This window comes from Microcebus murinus, chromosome 13 (genome assembly GCF_040939455.1).
Source record: "Microcebus murinus isolate Inina chromosome 13, M.murinus_Inina_mat1.0, whole genome shotgun sequence".
In the NCBI taxonomy this organism is placed as follows: Eukaryota; Metazoa; Chordata; class Mammalia; order Primates; family Cheirogaleidae; genus Microcebus; species Microcebus murinus.
The window spans coordinates 7705290-7721125 of NC_134116.1; the positions used below are offsets into that span (position 1 = coordinate 7705290).

The window sequence follows — 15836 nt, forward strand, 5'->3', positions numbered from 1 at the left end:
AAGTACAACAGTAGTCTTAGGAGATCTGGGTAAAGTAGTGTCTTTGTTAGTTGGTTTGCAACTTAAAGCCTTTATTCAGCTGAATGAAGGCCAATGATTACACTTTTCTCTGTTAAAAAAGTTTGTCTCAACACGTTACAAAGAACTTTACGTCTGTGTTTTCACTCTCACTCCCATACACGCGTGTCCAAATGCATGTTTTATACTATAGTATTGTTTTTAATTCTGGTTAAAGAGATATTAAGCTGGGGCTGAGCATGGTGGCACACACCTGTAATCCTAGCACTCTGGGAGGCTGAGGCGGGATCGCTTGAGGTCAGGAGTTTGAGACCAGCCTCAGCAAGAGTGGGACCCTGTCTCCACTAAAAATAGAAAGAAATTAGCTAGGCAACTAAACAAAAAAAAAGATCCTAGTACTCTGGGAGGCCAAGGCAGGCAGATCGCTCAAGGTCAGGAGTTTGAGACCAGCCTGAGCAAGAGCAAGACCCAGTCTCTACTAAAAATAGAAAGAAATTAATTGGCCAAATCAAAATATATAGAAAAAATTAGCTGGGCATGGTGGTACAGGCCTGTAGTCTCAGCTACTCAGGAGGCTGAGGTAGGAGGATCGCTTGAGCTCAGGAGTTTGAGGTTGCTATGAGCTAAGCTGATGCCACGATACTCTAGCCCGGGCAACACAGTGAGACTCTGTCTCAAAAAAAAAAAAAAAAAAAAATAGAAAAAATTAGCTAGGCGTGGTGGTGCATGCCTGTAGTCCCAGCTACTCAGGAGGCTGAGACAGGAAATCCCTTGAGCTCAGGAGTTTGAGGTTGCTGTGAGCTCTGATGACAGGATGGCACTCTAGCCCAGGCAGCGGAGCTAGACTCTGTCTAAAACAGAGCGATAATAAGCTGGGAATGCTGTCATGTGCCTGTAGTCCTGGCTACTCTGGAGTCTAGGGTAGGAGGATGCCTTGAGCTTGAATTCAAATCTGTAGTGCCCTGTGATCTCACCTGTGATTAGTCACTGCATCCCAGCCTGGGCAACATACCAAGACCTCATCTCTAAAGTATCAATACATATATGTGTGTGTGTATGTGTGTGTATATATTTATTAAAAGGGGCCAAAATAAGGCCAAATGTCATTTTCTGTATTTAAATACTAATTACTTGTTAGATATTAAGCTCGTATAGGTGTTGATATTTTACACCAAGAAATGATGGATTCATAATTACCTTTATGAAACAGGCAATGTCTACTTCGATCTGAAGTCTAGAGGAGACGAGTATGGCAAACTAGTCAGCGTGGCCTCGGATCCGGTTGGAGAGCCAGGTGGGTTGACTGGGCCCAGCCCCTGTGGGCCCCAAACCTCTGCCGTACATCTCAGTTCTTGTGAAGTCTGGAGCATGGACCCCACTCACTCAGACACGGTGACGGTGGCTGTAGGCTGATCACAGCCATGTTTTAAATTTAATTTGCTTTCTCTGAATTGATAAAACTTGTGCAGCATAAAGTTCCAACAGCAAGCAGAGAGCCTCTTCCTCCCCTCCTCCACAGCACCCAGCTCCCCAAGGCCACGCTGGTCACTCATCTCCCCTCCTTCTCAGGGTTTTCTGTACATACAAAAATGCGCACGCCCCTGGTGTCTCGTTTTAACACTTTTCTCTGTCTTGCTTTGATCATGTGTCAAATTCACAACCTATTTGAATCTATTCTGTGTCCTCTCTTTTTTTCCAGTAAGTTGTTAGGTCAAAATCATTTTTATGAAGAAGAAATAATAAGTGTAGTGTATAGAACTAAATTAAAGATAATTGTTAAAGGTTACTGTTTAAGGGAACCAAACAAGAATAACAAACAAAAACCCCAAAGACAAGTTGTTCGGTTATTTCTATCTTTACCTTCCTGTCTCGTAAACTACGCCATTTCAATCTAATCCTTAATAGCATTGTTGGACTCCTCCTACTTTTACCCAGTGAGTAGTTAGTATCCTGCTCTTCTCCCCATAAGGGCCAGAACTGAAAATCCTGGCTTGTCCATGACAGGAGCTTTGGTTACAAGCAGGTGTAGGTTGTACCTTAGGAAGTAGAGGATTTGCTTTTGAGAGTCATACGTTTTTGCATCAGCAACAGTCATCGTTTTTTTTCAATTTTAATAGATTGTATATTTTAGAGCCATTGTAGGTTCACAGCAAAACTGAAAGTAAGATACGAAGAGTTCCCATCTACCTCCTCCCCTCAGTCTCCCCCACTGTCTCCATCCCCACTAGAGCGGCCCATTTCTGTATTCATTATCGACACAGCACTGTCACCCAAGATGGCAGTTCACATGAGGGTCTACCCTTGGCGTTGTGCATTCTGAGGGTTTGGATGAATGCATGCTGACGTGTGTCTACCATGCAGTGTCACTACATGGTAGTCCCCTGCCTGCACTAAGTCCCACCCCCACCCCTGGAAACCACTGATCTTACTGTCTCCATAGTTTTGCCTTTTCAAAAAGTCATAGAGTTGGAATCATACAGTATGTATCTTTTCAGATTAGCTTCTTTCACTTAGTAATGTGCATTTAAGCTCCTTCCATATCTTCTCATGGCTTGATAGCTCATTTCTTTTTCACACTGAATACCATTCCATTGTCTGGATTTACAACAGCTTATCCGTTCACCTACTGGGGGCATCTTGGTTGCCTCTGAGTTTTGGCAGTTGCAAATAAAGCTGCTATAAACATCCATGTGCCAATTTTTGTGTGGACGTAAGTTTTCAGCTCCTTTGGGTAAATACCAAGAAGTGAGATTACTGGATCATATGGTAAGAATATGTTTAGTTTTGTAAGAAACTGCCAAACCATCTTCCAATGATGCAGCACTGTTTTGAGTTCGTATTGCCGTTCTCAGTGCATTCCCGTTTGTTGCGATGAATGAGAGTTCTTATCGCTCCACATCCTCACAGCAGGACTTTTTAAAATTAAAATTATTTTCTTAAAGGAAAGCAACATATTTATATTATTTATAACGGTTCAAAAATTAGGAAACATTATATGAAACAAAGACAATAAAACCACTCATTCTTATATATGGTAAAAATATCTTAATGCCTTGGTGTATATCATTTTCAAGCAATAGTGCATTTTTAAAAATTTTTTAATTGTTATAATATCACAATAATAGAAAACAATATAAAAAATATCCAGTTCACTGAATTCCGGTGGGAGGAGACCCTGGAAGACAGCGTGGCAGTGGATTGTAGTTCCCGGGGCCCACATCCGCTCCCTGCCTGCCCCCACCCGGAGCCGCCCCAACTGTGACGGCGGTCACCTGCTCACCTTTCTGAGCGGTTTTATTACCCAAGCACCTGTCCCTAAACACCAGTTTAGCCTTGACTGTTCCACATTTCTGTATGTCGTGGATGCTTTTGGTCTGTGTGTTCCTCTGCCACACTTGCCCCTGCGGCTCGCTCATCTCCCGGAGTTTCCTCAGTTGCGGGTCTGCCGATTCTGTTCTCGTGGTGATGTGTGACAGTTCCTCTGACCTGTGTTTTTTGCGAATTGGTAGTTTCACCTAGAGGCCTAATCCGGTTCTAGATTTCTGGAGAAGGCTACTTTATAGCCGGTGCGCTCCATCTGTCCTGCGTCGGCAGCCTCGCTGTGCTAGGCTGGCAGCCTTCACGGCGAAAGAGGTTGCGCAGTGGTGCTTCCCTTCTATCACTCTGTTTATTTGCTGGAATACTTCTGTGCAGACGGATTGTTATTTGGTTTCTCAGTGGTGCAGTTTGTATAGGAAAGGCAGCATATATAAATGCGCAAGTCTTCTTCTTTATTCACCAGTTATCAAAATGAAGAGTTGGTTTACGTATCATTCTCTGAGGGTGACCAGTTAGCTTTTGTTAATCATTAGGAACTCACGGACAAGCATATGTGCTGTGCTTTAACCCTGCGCCATCGCCATCCTTATTGGTCCTCAAATTGTCCCTTCCTGTGCCAATGGGAGCTGCTGTTGGTTGACTCCCAAGTCCTTTAAACTCAGCCCAGTTGTAGTTGATAATTCTGTTGCTGTCTGCCTGCCGTGGCCAGACACCCCAGGCTCATCTTTAAATAACCCTTTTCTCCTTTTCACCTGTTTTTCTTTAGTGGGAAATGGTGTTTCCAGAACGTGGTGTGGGTGCAAGGCTACTCATTGCTATCACCTGTCATTTGCAGGCCTTTTCAGTAGGCTGAGGCAATAAATAAGTGTATCTGCATAAGAACAAGATGCTGCATCAGGTCACGCTGATCGTCAGATGCAGGACCACGGGGTGTAATCACCTGTTCTCTTTTGCATCCTATCTCTCTTTTCCCCCGAATGGCAGATCCCAGGTGTGGCAGGGCCCAGAGGCCGCCACTGCTTTATCCTCCAGCCGTGCCCAGCCCCCGCCTGTGAGGGCCGGCCACAGTTAGGAGGTTCCTCCCCCCTGTCTGGACCCGGTTGCCGGTCCACGCATCGGTGCCCCTGGCCGTGCTGCCTCCTGCCGTGCCCACTCTCTGCCCTCCCACTGTCTCCAGGTCAGCTCCTCGGCTGTTTGTTTTTGAAGCAATTTCTGAGGGAAGTCTTCTTCCTTGAGAACAATATTCCCTGAATTTTTGCCCATTAATCACATTGTGTGCCCTTTTATATGAAAGTCAGTTTGGCTGGAAATAAAATCCTTGGCTACATTTTCTGCCCTTAAGTCTCATAAATACATGACTCCATTTTCTTCTGGCATAATGTGTTGTCATTAAAATGTGAAGGCTCTCTAATTTTCCATGCACTCTGCATGAGTTGTGCTATTTGCTTGGGTGCCCAGAGGGCTTTTTCTTTAAAGCCTAGTCATTTGCTGGCAGTAAAAACATGGCATGTCCTGCCTGACCCAGAAAAAATATCAGTGTCTACACCACAGAAGTTCAACATCTTTAAATTCATCACAGTTTGATAAGATGCCTACAGGAACACTCAGATGAGGAGGTGTTAGGGGCATTGTGCGCTGTCAGACAGGACAGCAGGCTTTGAACACAGGTCGTCTGGCTGGGGCAGGCAGCTCCCCCTCAGTGGTGCAGCCACTCTAGCTCAGAGTCTGTGCCTCCTGATGCCACGCACCTACCTCCTCACCCTTCTTCCCTTTCATGGGGATCTGTCTCTGTTGGGACTATTCAAAGGCAATTTCCACAGACAAGCTCCAAAAGTCCTTTGAGCAAGACTGTCAAAGCCAGGGCTGCGCTGCATGTCCGCGCTTTGACCCAGGACGCAGGACGGGGAGCCGTGCTCCACACAGGGAGACGTGGAAAATGAAGTGTGTTTTAGGGAATGGCGATTTTTTTTTCTTTTTCTTTTTGAGACAAAGTCTCACACTTTGTTGCCCAGGCTAGAGTGAGTGCCGTGGCGTCAGCCTAGCTCACAGCAACCTCAAATTCCTGGGCTCAAGCAATCCTACTGCCTCAGCCTCCCAAGTAGTTGGGACTACAGGCATGTGCCACCATGCCCGGCTAATTTTTTGTATATATATTAGTTGGCCAATTAATTTCTTTCTATTTATAGTGGAGATGGGGTCTTGCTCTCGCTCAGGCTGGTTTTGAACTCCTGACCTCGAGCAATCCGCCCGCCTTGGCCTCCCAGAGAGCTAGGATTACAGGCGTGAGCCACCGCGCCTGGCTGGAATGGCGATTTTTAGAACCCTGTTCATGTTGCAGTGCATTTCTTCTCACACCAAACTGTCCCATGTGGCCTTCGTCCAGGCTGCCCCTCCCCTGGGAAGGCAGCTGCCTTCCTGTCCATTTACCTGCTGAGTCCCAGCCCCTTCCTCCTGACCTCACCCCGCACCAGCCTCTGCAGAGCGGGCTCAGTCCTCCCTCAGTGTCACACATGCCCTTCGTGACTGTCTGAGCTATGTGGACCTGTGTGTCTCGCGCTGGCCTGTGCCCAGTGCCCAGCACGTGGGTGTGCCTGGGGAGGGGCCGAGCTGACTGCACGTGCTCACTTCCTCACCGCGGGGACTGTTCCTAGTAGGAACGGCCAGCCTGGAGACAGCTGCAGGGCTCGGAGCTGGATGCCAGTGCAGCATTTAATCTAGCACCAGGTTTGTCTGCAGGACTCACTAGAATGGGCGGGAAACCCTTGAAAGATCAGATGTGGTGTGTCCTGAGAGCCCGACAGGCTCCTTGGTTCTCTTCATTCTGGAACGTAAAGAGAGCCTGAGACTGACTCGTTGCGTAGCCTTGAACACATAGTTTGATCTCCTCTCCCCAGTTTCCCTTCTAGGGATGTGTGGTAATTTCCTCTTCACTCTATTTGATTCTTACCTTTTTGGGAAAAGTTACCCTGAAACTCAGTCACTGACAAGCCGACAGTAGAAAGAAGGAGGACGCGTGGGGGCACCCAGTCCATCCCAGAAACAGCGTGGCTCCGGGCTGCGGTCCTGGCCGCTCAGCTGGCGCCTCGCGCTCTGGCGCCTCTGGGATGGGCGGGTTTGCTAGTGCTTCAGTCCGCTGTGTGGGGAAGGAGAAGGGGATGGAGGGGAGTGTGAGTGAGGTCACCTGTGAGGAGGGTCAGGCTCTTTGGGATGTGCAGTGGCCTTTGTGGGTGTGGTGTTTGACGTCCCCTCCCGCTGACGAGCCATTTGTCATCAGCAGGTGATTCTGACAAGCGTCACGCCGGTGATTTCGCTTTGTGGAAGGCAGCCAAACCCAAGGAGGTTTTCTGGGCCTCTCCGTGGGGGCCTGGAAGACCTGGCTGGCACATCGAGTGCTCTGCCATGGCAAGGTAAGGTTCCCACATCGCCGTGTGTTGGTGTCGATGTTCAGCCCCACGCGGTGCCTGGTTTGGGCAGCGGAGGGCGTGGACAGGAGCAGGTGGAGCCTGGCGCTGGTGCCTGCAGGTAGGTTGTCTGGGAAGAGATTCCTCGGGCATGACTCACCGTAGAAGGGAGACACAGCAAACCCAGGGTGCGTTTAGTTTTCCTGACATCAGACATCAGCACTTCCTATTTGTAGCAGAAAAGGCTGTTTTTTTATTAGGTCATTAAATATGACATGTCCAATTTCGAATCAAAAGTGTAGTTTATGACATCTCAAACAGGAAGCAGTACAATTAAAGTGTGCGCCTCAACTATCAACACAGTTTCGCCGTCTTGACAGTAGCTTGTTTATGCCAGCAGCAAAGAAGCCTGGAGAGCGAGTGGCAATGAAGTCGCTAGAGGCATTTTCCACAGCTTGTTGAGAACTGAGTATTTCTCCTTGTAAGAAGTGGTCCAAAGCCTGGAAGAAATAGTAGTCAATTGGTGCAAGGTCTGGTGAACATGGTGGGTGACAGAGAGTTTCCAAGTCCAGCCTCTATAGTTTGAGCAGCGTTGTTTGTGTGACATGTGGTCAAGTGTCATGTTGCAAGAGGATTGCCTGTCTCTGTTGACCAGTCTGGCCGCTTAATCACAAGCATCCTCATCATTTCATCTAAGTGGCTGCAATAGACATCTGCTGTGATTGGTTAAACAGGTTTTATGAAGCTGTAGTGGATAATACCAGCACTGGGCCACCAAACAGACACCATTGATGAATAAATATTCAAGTTTAGATTGTGTTTTGGCACTTCATCTTTATCCAGCCACATTGTGCTGAACACTTACGACTGTCAAAAAGAATCAATTTTTCATCACATGTAACGACATGGTGTCGAAACGGTTCGCCTTTATGTCATTACAGCAAAGAACGGCAAGCTTTGAGGTAATTTCTTCCAGTGCTTGTTTAATTCGTGCAGACCCATCTATCCAGCTTCTTTACTTTGCCAATGTGTTTCAAATGGTCCAGTATTGTTGGAATAGGAACATCAGACCTCACTGCTAATTCACTGGTGGGTTGAGCTGGATTCGCTTCCGCCACAGATTTCAGCCATCATTATCCGTCTTGGTCTCAGGTCGCCCACGTGGCTCATTTTCAAGATGAAAATCACCAGATGGAACTTCTCAAACCATCAACAAACGGTGCGTTCATTCGCCACGTCTTTCCCAGACACTTTGTTGATACTTTGAGCTGTCTGTGCTACATTGGTTCCATACGGAGCTCATATTTGAAAATAATATGATTTTTTGACTTATCCATAGTTTCACAAAAAGTGCTCTAAAAACAATTTTGAAAGATAACCACAAGCCAAACCATGCATTTGAAAAACTGAGGATGTATCTTCACAATAAAAATAAAACAAGAAGTAGGTCAGAGTGAAATATCAGAGATATCAGCTGTCAAACTTAGTACTTTAAGAAATTGGACATTTCATACTTAAAAACGATTTCCTGTCGCATGCTCACGGTGTCTTGGTATCTTAATCCCTGTTTGTAGCCCGTCCAGGGTGCAGGGCCTGGGAGGAGAGCGCCCTTAGCTCCTTGCCGGGTGCTGTGACCCCTTGCTCATGTCTAGACACAGATCTATTTTTGACCCTGGGGTCGCCTCCAGTGACCTTGAGTTGTCTTCTGTCAGTGAAGCTTCTCTTCTCACTGTGCACCTGTGACTGCTGCCACCTGACCTGCTGTCTTGAGGCCCCGCCATGGCTGGTTCCCTGTCTGGACACTCCCTCTTTGCCCTGGCTTCCGCATCTTGCTGGGGCCTCTCTGCCCCTCTCTGACCCCTCTTTAGACCTCCTCACATGGTGGCACCCCGTGGTCTGCCTGTGGCCAGGTGCCCCGGGCATGGGACACACCAAGGCGGCCCTCCACAGGCGCCTCTGTGCCGCCCTCCTGCTCGTCGAGCACAGCGCCCTTGGCTGCGTGGCTGCTCGTGCGGACACATCCCGTGCATGCGGGCTCCTGCCTTCCCAGTGTTGCTGTCACAGATATCCCTGCGAATGCCCCGTGTGTGTGTTTCCTGTTTGTAGAGTCATTAACTCATAGATCTTAGTATATTTGATGCGTGTCAGTTCTTTGCAGATATTATAATGGGCACATTTTAAAATTAGAAACATAAAGTATGATTAAGGTGAGCATTTCAAGCGACTATTTTAAGATCGATAAATCTAGTCATCCTGAAACCAGTCGTCGTATGCAGTGCTGTGTGTTTTCTGGCTGGGTGGGAGTGACTGGGTGGGTAATGGGATAGTGCTCCCCCACGAGAGACCCTGCGCCACTCACGGACGCCCCAGACTGGTTTGGGTCCAGCCTGAGTGGGCTCACCCCATCCCACCAGGTGCGGGGGCCTCATCCTCTACGACCTGCATATCTGAATTTTGTTTGTCCTTTTTAAGACCTAGAAGGAATTCTCCCTTTTTCTGCCAAGCACCTCGCCCCCCCCCATCCTCCTCTGTAGTGATGTGTGTGACTCACCTGGAAATGCTTCAGTGACTCCTGAGACATCAGACTCCTGTTGGTGGGAAGCATGGATCTGAGTCTCCATTTAAAAACAAACAAACAACTCTGGGAAGCAAAGGCAGGCAGATCACTCAAGGTCAGGAGTTCGAAACCAGCCTGAGCAAGAGCGAGACCCCGTCCCTGCTATAAATAGAAAGAAATTAATTGGCCAACTAAAAATACATAGAAAAAATTAGCCGGGCATGGTGGCAGCACATGCCTGTAGTCCCAGCTACTCAGGAGGCTGATGTAGAAGGATCGCTTGAGCCCAGGAGTTGGAGGTTGCTGTGAGCTAGGCTGATGCCACGGCATTCTAGCCTGGACAACACAGTGAGACTCTGTCTCAAAAAACAAACAAACAAACAAATGTGCAGCCACTGGTCATACTGTAACTGCTTATGTGTGTTTATAAGTACTTGTTATAATAACAGCAGGCTCTAGGATATCAATTGGGTTGTAAAAAGATATTTATTTTTTAGATTCAAAGAATTTCTCTAAAGCAGGTAGAAAACATTTAGTGAGTTTCAAATGAAATCTTACTGTCAAACATTTTATTTTTGTTGAAAGATCTAAAACATAAAAATAAACTATTATTCCTTCTCAGCTTTCTCTTACTTTAAATTAGGTCTAATGGAGAGATAAGAATCGAGGCTAAAACAGTGAACCTGTGCCTCAGCTTTGTGAAATCCTGACAGCGTCACATCTGTGTCTGCTCTTTGTGAGGAGAACTGCTTGAGGACACAGGAGGCCCGGAGCCCTCCCTGGTCCCTCCCACCCCACTGTCTGCTCCCTAGCATTTGGATTTCAGGGAGTGTGAGTTACTCTGAAACCATCACTGGGATGTAAAAGTAACATACAAGCGCTGTTTCTATGGCATGTTTCTGCAGTGCCGCTCGGCGCAGGGGGAGACCTGAGTGTAGCCGGGCCGGGAGAGCAGGCAAGGACCTTAGCATTGGCACCTTGAAAACTCCTGTTTTCAACCGTTTTAAGAAAATCCATGAGTGTCTGCACCCAGCCTGTTGAGCTGTCTGCTGGGGGAGTTTGCGCCTGCGCTGTGCCAGCCCCCCAGGCAGCACTTCTGCTGTGCCACAGGGCGGCAGCCAACTTGTCTCCAGCAGGTTCCACTTGTGCTCTGCCCATGGCTGCTCCGGTGACAGAGCTTTGAGTTGTCTAGCTATGAATTATGGGTTTTATGATGAAGTAAAAATCAGATTTCAGTTTTTATTTGTGTCAGATAAATTATGCAAATTGCTTTAAAATTGAGATCCATTTGTTCATTGTATAAACAAGGCTGGGAGGATTAAAGATAAGATGAGGTTTGGAGAAATATGTTTGATTGAATAATTCACCACCTTGCACTGTGTCTTCCAGTATGGTGTTTGGAAGTCAACTGGATATCCACTCAGGTGGGATAGATTTAGCTTTTCCACATCATGAAAATGAAATCGCACAGTGTGAGGTCTTTCATCAGTGCAAGCAATGGGGAAATTATTTTCTGCATTCTGGTAAGTAATGACATTAAATTAATTTGTTCTATTTCAGTTCTGTCAATTCTGTCTTTATTGGTAAAACAGCTACATTTGGAAATACATAGATCAGCTAATAATAGGTTAAGAAACAAATCTATCTCTTGAATAGATATTTTTGAATTTTAGTCATTTGGACATGAACTTCCTTCGACTAGAATAATGAGCATGTCTTTTTAGAACTATCTGCAATATGGAAAATATTTTACAAAGCTGTTCTATTATATAAGTTTCTTTTAAATAAAAGTATTGAGAAGGGATTTCAGATGGTATGATGTAATAGCAATTATGAATATGCCATTTTTAAGCTAAAATATTGTCACCAGACATATCTGTCATATTCTAATAACATTGCCTTCTATTTTACTACTCAAAAACATAACTGATTAACCCCAGTCATCTGTCCTGAGAAGTAGATACAACATTATAAAATAAGCAATAGCTTAAGCATAGCAATTTTGGAATTCAAATTCCAAAATTCAAATTCCAAAGCATAGCAAATTTGGAAAATTTTGGAATTTTTTTTGATGCACGGGAAGAGATTCTTATGTCTAAGTTTTGATAGAGGTCACAGGGCCAGAATTAACCAGTTTTGTTACCTTTTTGGAATGGGCAGCTCAGGTATTTGAGACAAGGAAAAATAAAAAGTGTTTGGTAGTGGTAGGGTTGGGAGATGCAAACATCAACATTTAAAATACAAGAAGTTCCTAGCACTCTGGGAGGCCAAAGTGGGTGGATCATTTGAGCTCAGGAGTTCAAGACCAGCCTGAGCAACAGCAAGACCCTATTTCTACCAAAAAATACAGAAAGAAATTAGCTGGACAACTAAAAATATATAGAAAAAATTAGCCGGGCATGGTGGTGCTTGCCTGTAGTCCCAGCTACTTGGGAGGCTAAGGCAGGAGGATTGTTGGAGCCCAGGAGTCTGAGGTTGCTGTGAGCAAGGCTGATGCCATGGTGCTCTAGCTGGGGCAACAGAGTGAGACTCTGTCTCAAAACATAAATAAATAAAAAAAAATACAGGAAGTTAACAAATATGTTTTAAGTCCTCGAATGAGAAAATGAGTATGTCACAGTAAGGCAGTATTGAGTGCAGAGCTGCTGTAGTTTTATAGTCTGCAGTGGGGTTCACTTGGCTTTCTTCATGACAGTCAACAGGTGAGGCTGCTGGCCCCGAAGTGCACTTCCCAGTGTCCTCTTCACCCCAAGCTCACCCTGGAGGTTCCGCGCCGCCACTGCTGTCTGCCCATGGGGCCCAGTCCTCTGGGGTGACCAGCTCCTTTCTGTAGTGCCTGCAGGCTGTGCAGCGGCAAAGTGGAAGCAAAGCTGGCTGGATTGTTGTGCAGGACTTGGGGGCGGTTGTCTGGTATAACGCATCACTGCCCTGGGGGAGCTCAGCGGCTGTTGCTGCCAGCCATGTCTATCGCGTGGCAGCTTCCCTGAGCAGAAGGAAGGCCTGATGTCTCACTCCATGTGCAGCTATGCTCTCGTGGCGGGGAGACACTCACTGCCCAGTGAAAGAGTACCTGGGAAGCCCGGTGCTTGTTTCCAGAGCCAGGTGTCCACACGACACTTGAGGCCGTGTGGGAGGGAGTCTGTGAGAGAAACGTGCTCAGAGCCCCCTCGTGGGCGCGAAGCACCTCATCTCAGGCACAGAGAGCACCCCGTCCCTCCTGGCAGCTTTGGAACAGCCCATCGCCCTGTGAGCAGTCTGGGAAGTCAGAGGTGACCCCTCCGCGGACACTCGGTCGTCTGTGGGCTGGTTCTGTTCAGTGGGTTGCGTTTGTGACGGACACCGTGGAATGTTGTGTGCCCTTTAGGGAGCCAGCGGGTTGGCCTGAGCCTGAAGACGCTTCAGCTCTGTCGGTGCATAGGGCTGGGGTCTCGGTCACCTTCACGGGGGGAATGGGAGAGGGGTTTTTGGTTGCTGTTTTGTTTTATTTTATTTTTATTTTTTTGTTTTTGTTTTTTGTTTTCGAGACAGGGTTTCAGTCTGTCACCCAGGCTGGAGTGCAGTGGCATCGTCGTAGCTCACCACAACCTTGAACTCCTGGGCTCAAGCGATCCTTTTCCCTTAGCCTCCTGAGTCGCTGGGATTATAGGCGTAAGCCACCATGCCCAGCTAATTTGTTATTTTTTTGTAGAGACAGGGTCTCACTATTGCCCCGGCTGGTCTGGAACTCCTGGCCTCAAGCAATTCTCTTGCTTCAGCCTCCCAAAGTGCTGGGATTACAGGTGTGAGCCACCAAGCTCAGCCTACTTGCTGTTTTCTTTCTTTTTCTTTTTTTTTTTTTTTTTTTGAGACAGAGTCTCGCTTTGTTTCCCAGGCTAGAGTGAGTGCCGTGGCATCAGCCTAGCTCACAGCAACCTCAAACTCCTGGGCTCAAGCAATCCTCCTGCCTCAGCCTCCCGAGTAGCTGGGACTACAGGCATGTGCCACCATGCCCGGCTAATTGTTTCTATATATATTAGTTGGCCAATTAATTTCTTTCTATTTATAGTAGAGACGGGGTCTCACTCTTGCTCAGGCTGGTTTCGAACTCCTGATCTCAAACGATCCACCTGCCTCGGCCTCCCAGAGTGCTAGGATTACAAGCGTGAGCCACCGCGCCCGGCCCAACTTGCTGTTTTCTTTAATGCCTTTTGTCACTTCCTAAGACAGTAGGAATCTTCATACTAGTTTGACCCTATCCTGGAGAAACGGTAGTGTCTGCTGGCACACAGGACAACTGACACTTTCTCCCGCTGTAAATGGATGGAAGATACAGCTGAGGAGTCAGATGTGGTCTCGGTGTGTCCAGGCTGTTGTGGCAAAATACCATAAACTGGGTGGCTTATAAACAATATGAAATTATTTCTCACAATTCTGGAGGCCGGGAAGTCCCACATCAGAGCACTGGCAGATTCAGTGTTTGGGGAGGGCCCCTTTCTGGTTCATAGACAGCACCTTCTCACTGTGTCCTCAGGGGGTGGAAGGGGCAGGAGAGCTCTCTGGGGCCTCCTTTATAAGGACAATAATCCCAGTCATGCTGGCTCTACCCCCATGACCTAATCACCCCCAACGGCCCTCCAAATACCATCATCACCTTGGAGATTAGGATTCCAACATAGGAGTTTGGAAGGACGTAAACATTCAAACAATAGCAAATATGTTTCATTTTTCAGATATTGTCAGGTTTTTTTAAATTATAATCATACTTGGTATATAGGACACACTATATAGAATGACATATTTGAGGTTATATTTCTTTTTGGAAACCATATTTTAACCACAATTTTCAAAAAAAAAAAATCAGCCTTGGAGCACTCTTATATTTGAAGTTGTGTCAGAAAAAGAAGAATAATCTTCTGTTAGAAAGACCCTTCCCTTGGAAATAAGCCTTGTAAGAACACAGTCCAGGCAGAATCCCAGGCTCAGATTTAGGATTCCCTAGATGAGTTTGGTTTTCTTCCTGTCTTTCACATACATTGTCGGGAGGAGGTATAATACCAAGGTCTCGAAAAGTCCGTGAAAACACCTGCAACAGAAATTCTAATTAATCACACTCAGAGACCTGCAGGCTCAACTTTGCTGTTCTGAGCAAGTTATTGCTGAGTGCCTGATTTGCCAAATGAGAGATTCCTCATTCTTCAGGTATTTAGTCAGATTAGTGTCTCTGAATTACAGGAAAGAGGAAAAATACGAAATATTGCTGTCAGCATCATGGTTGTCCATCTGGTCTCAGTTCTGAGTCAACCAGGGCACCCGCGTCGTCTGCCCCTCTGTGCCGGGCTGCCCCTCTGTGCCGGGCTGCGTCTCCCTGGAGGGCTGAGTGCAGGTGAAGATTTGAGGCAGCCTTAGATCTGCACATAGCATAGGATGCAGCTCCTGCTTGTGTCCTGGGGACCCTCATGCCTGGAGGCTGCCCATGAGGGGCCAGGGGCCCCCAGGAGCAGCAGCTATGCCTCCCACTTCTTACCCTCCTTGCAGAGTCTCTCTCTCCTCTAGGGACCAATTCAGAATGAATGCTTTTGTTTTTGTTTCAGGGCATTTGCACGTGAAAGGCAAAGAAGAAAAAATGTCCAAATCATTAAAAAACTACATTACTATTAAGGTAATGTGCCTTTTCCATCTTGGAGCTGCTCACAGCTTTCAGAACCTGTCCCCAAGGCTTCTGTCTCCTGTGAGGACCTCACAGTAGCCTCCTGCATTCTCCAGGTTCTCCTTCCGAGTGTTCACCTCCCGCTGTTTCCTGTGCTAGCATTCTGGAGGTTTCCCTTTCTCTTTCTGCAGTAGGACATTTGCACCTTCTTCTTCCCTTTTCCCTTTGTAACAGTTTCTCCCTCAAACAAATTCCTGCCAAATTCCTTCCCTCTCTGCACCAGCCTCCTCCTACTAGTGTGGTTTGGGGTTTGTTTGTTTGGCTTTTGCAGCTTGCCTTTAATGGGCACAGAGCTGCTTGGATTCTTAACCAGCCTGAGAAATGTCATCCTGCTGCCCCGGTTTCCTAGGGAATGTGTATTTCCGAATGCAAAACAAGCATTCACAGAACACTTTTTAAAGTTTGGTTGATATCTTCCTTGCCTTTGGGCCTGTCTTTAAAGACAAATTTAATTTTAATTGCAAAATAGGTTGAAGGGCACAGTTTCTAGACCTAAATAGCAAAGCACTGACAGCTGTTCCCATCCCATCTACCATAAACCAAAAGAAGGCTGCTCCTCTCACAAAGCAGTTTTTACATACTTTTCTTAAGTAGAATTTTTTGCTTTTATACTAGAAACTTTTCAAACGTACGGAAAAGTTAAAAGAAACATCCATTTACCACTACATAGATTCAGTAGTTGTTATTATTTTCTTTATTTGTTGTGTAGTAGAGAAAAGAAATGGTTTTCCCCTACCCATCTTAGATTCTCTGGCTGGCGCCCTATAAGTTAAACTAGCCAAAGGCAGAATGAACAGGAGAAAAATAGAAATTTATTCATGCGCACATTGCACATGTATACATGGGGCCATGCAGC

The 15836-nt window shown here is 46.5% G+C and overlaps 1 protein-coding gene across 6 annotated transcripts in view; it reads left to right on the forward strand.

Annotated features, from left to right (window-relative positions):
* The window catches only part of CARS2 (cysteinyl-tRNA synthetase 2, mitochondrial), a 57275-nt gene that overhangs the window by 19420 nt on the left and 22019 nt on the right, over positions 1-15836 (forward strand). For 4 of the 6 annotated variants that reach the window (XM_012751972.3, XM_020290253.2, XM_012751968.2 and 1 more), the window contains 4 exons: positions 1229-1312; positions 6611-6743; positions 10684-10817; positions 14865-14932. In XM_012751972.3, the coding sequence (XP_012607426.2) occupies positions 1229-1312; positions 6611-6743; positions 10684-10817; positions 14865-14932 (419 nt within the window). The remainder of the gene's footprint in view (positions 1-1228; positions 1313-6610; positions 6744-10683; positions 10818-14864; positions 14933-15836) is intronic. The other 2 variants (XM_012751969.2, XM_012751970.2) reach the window with 1 other exon arrangement.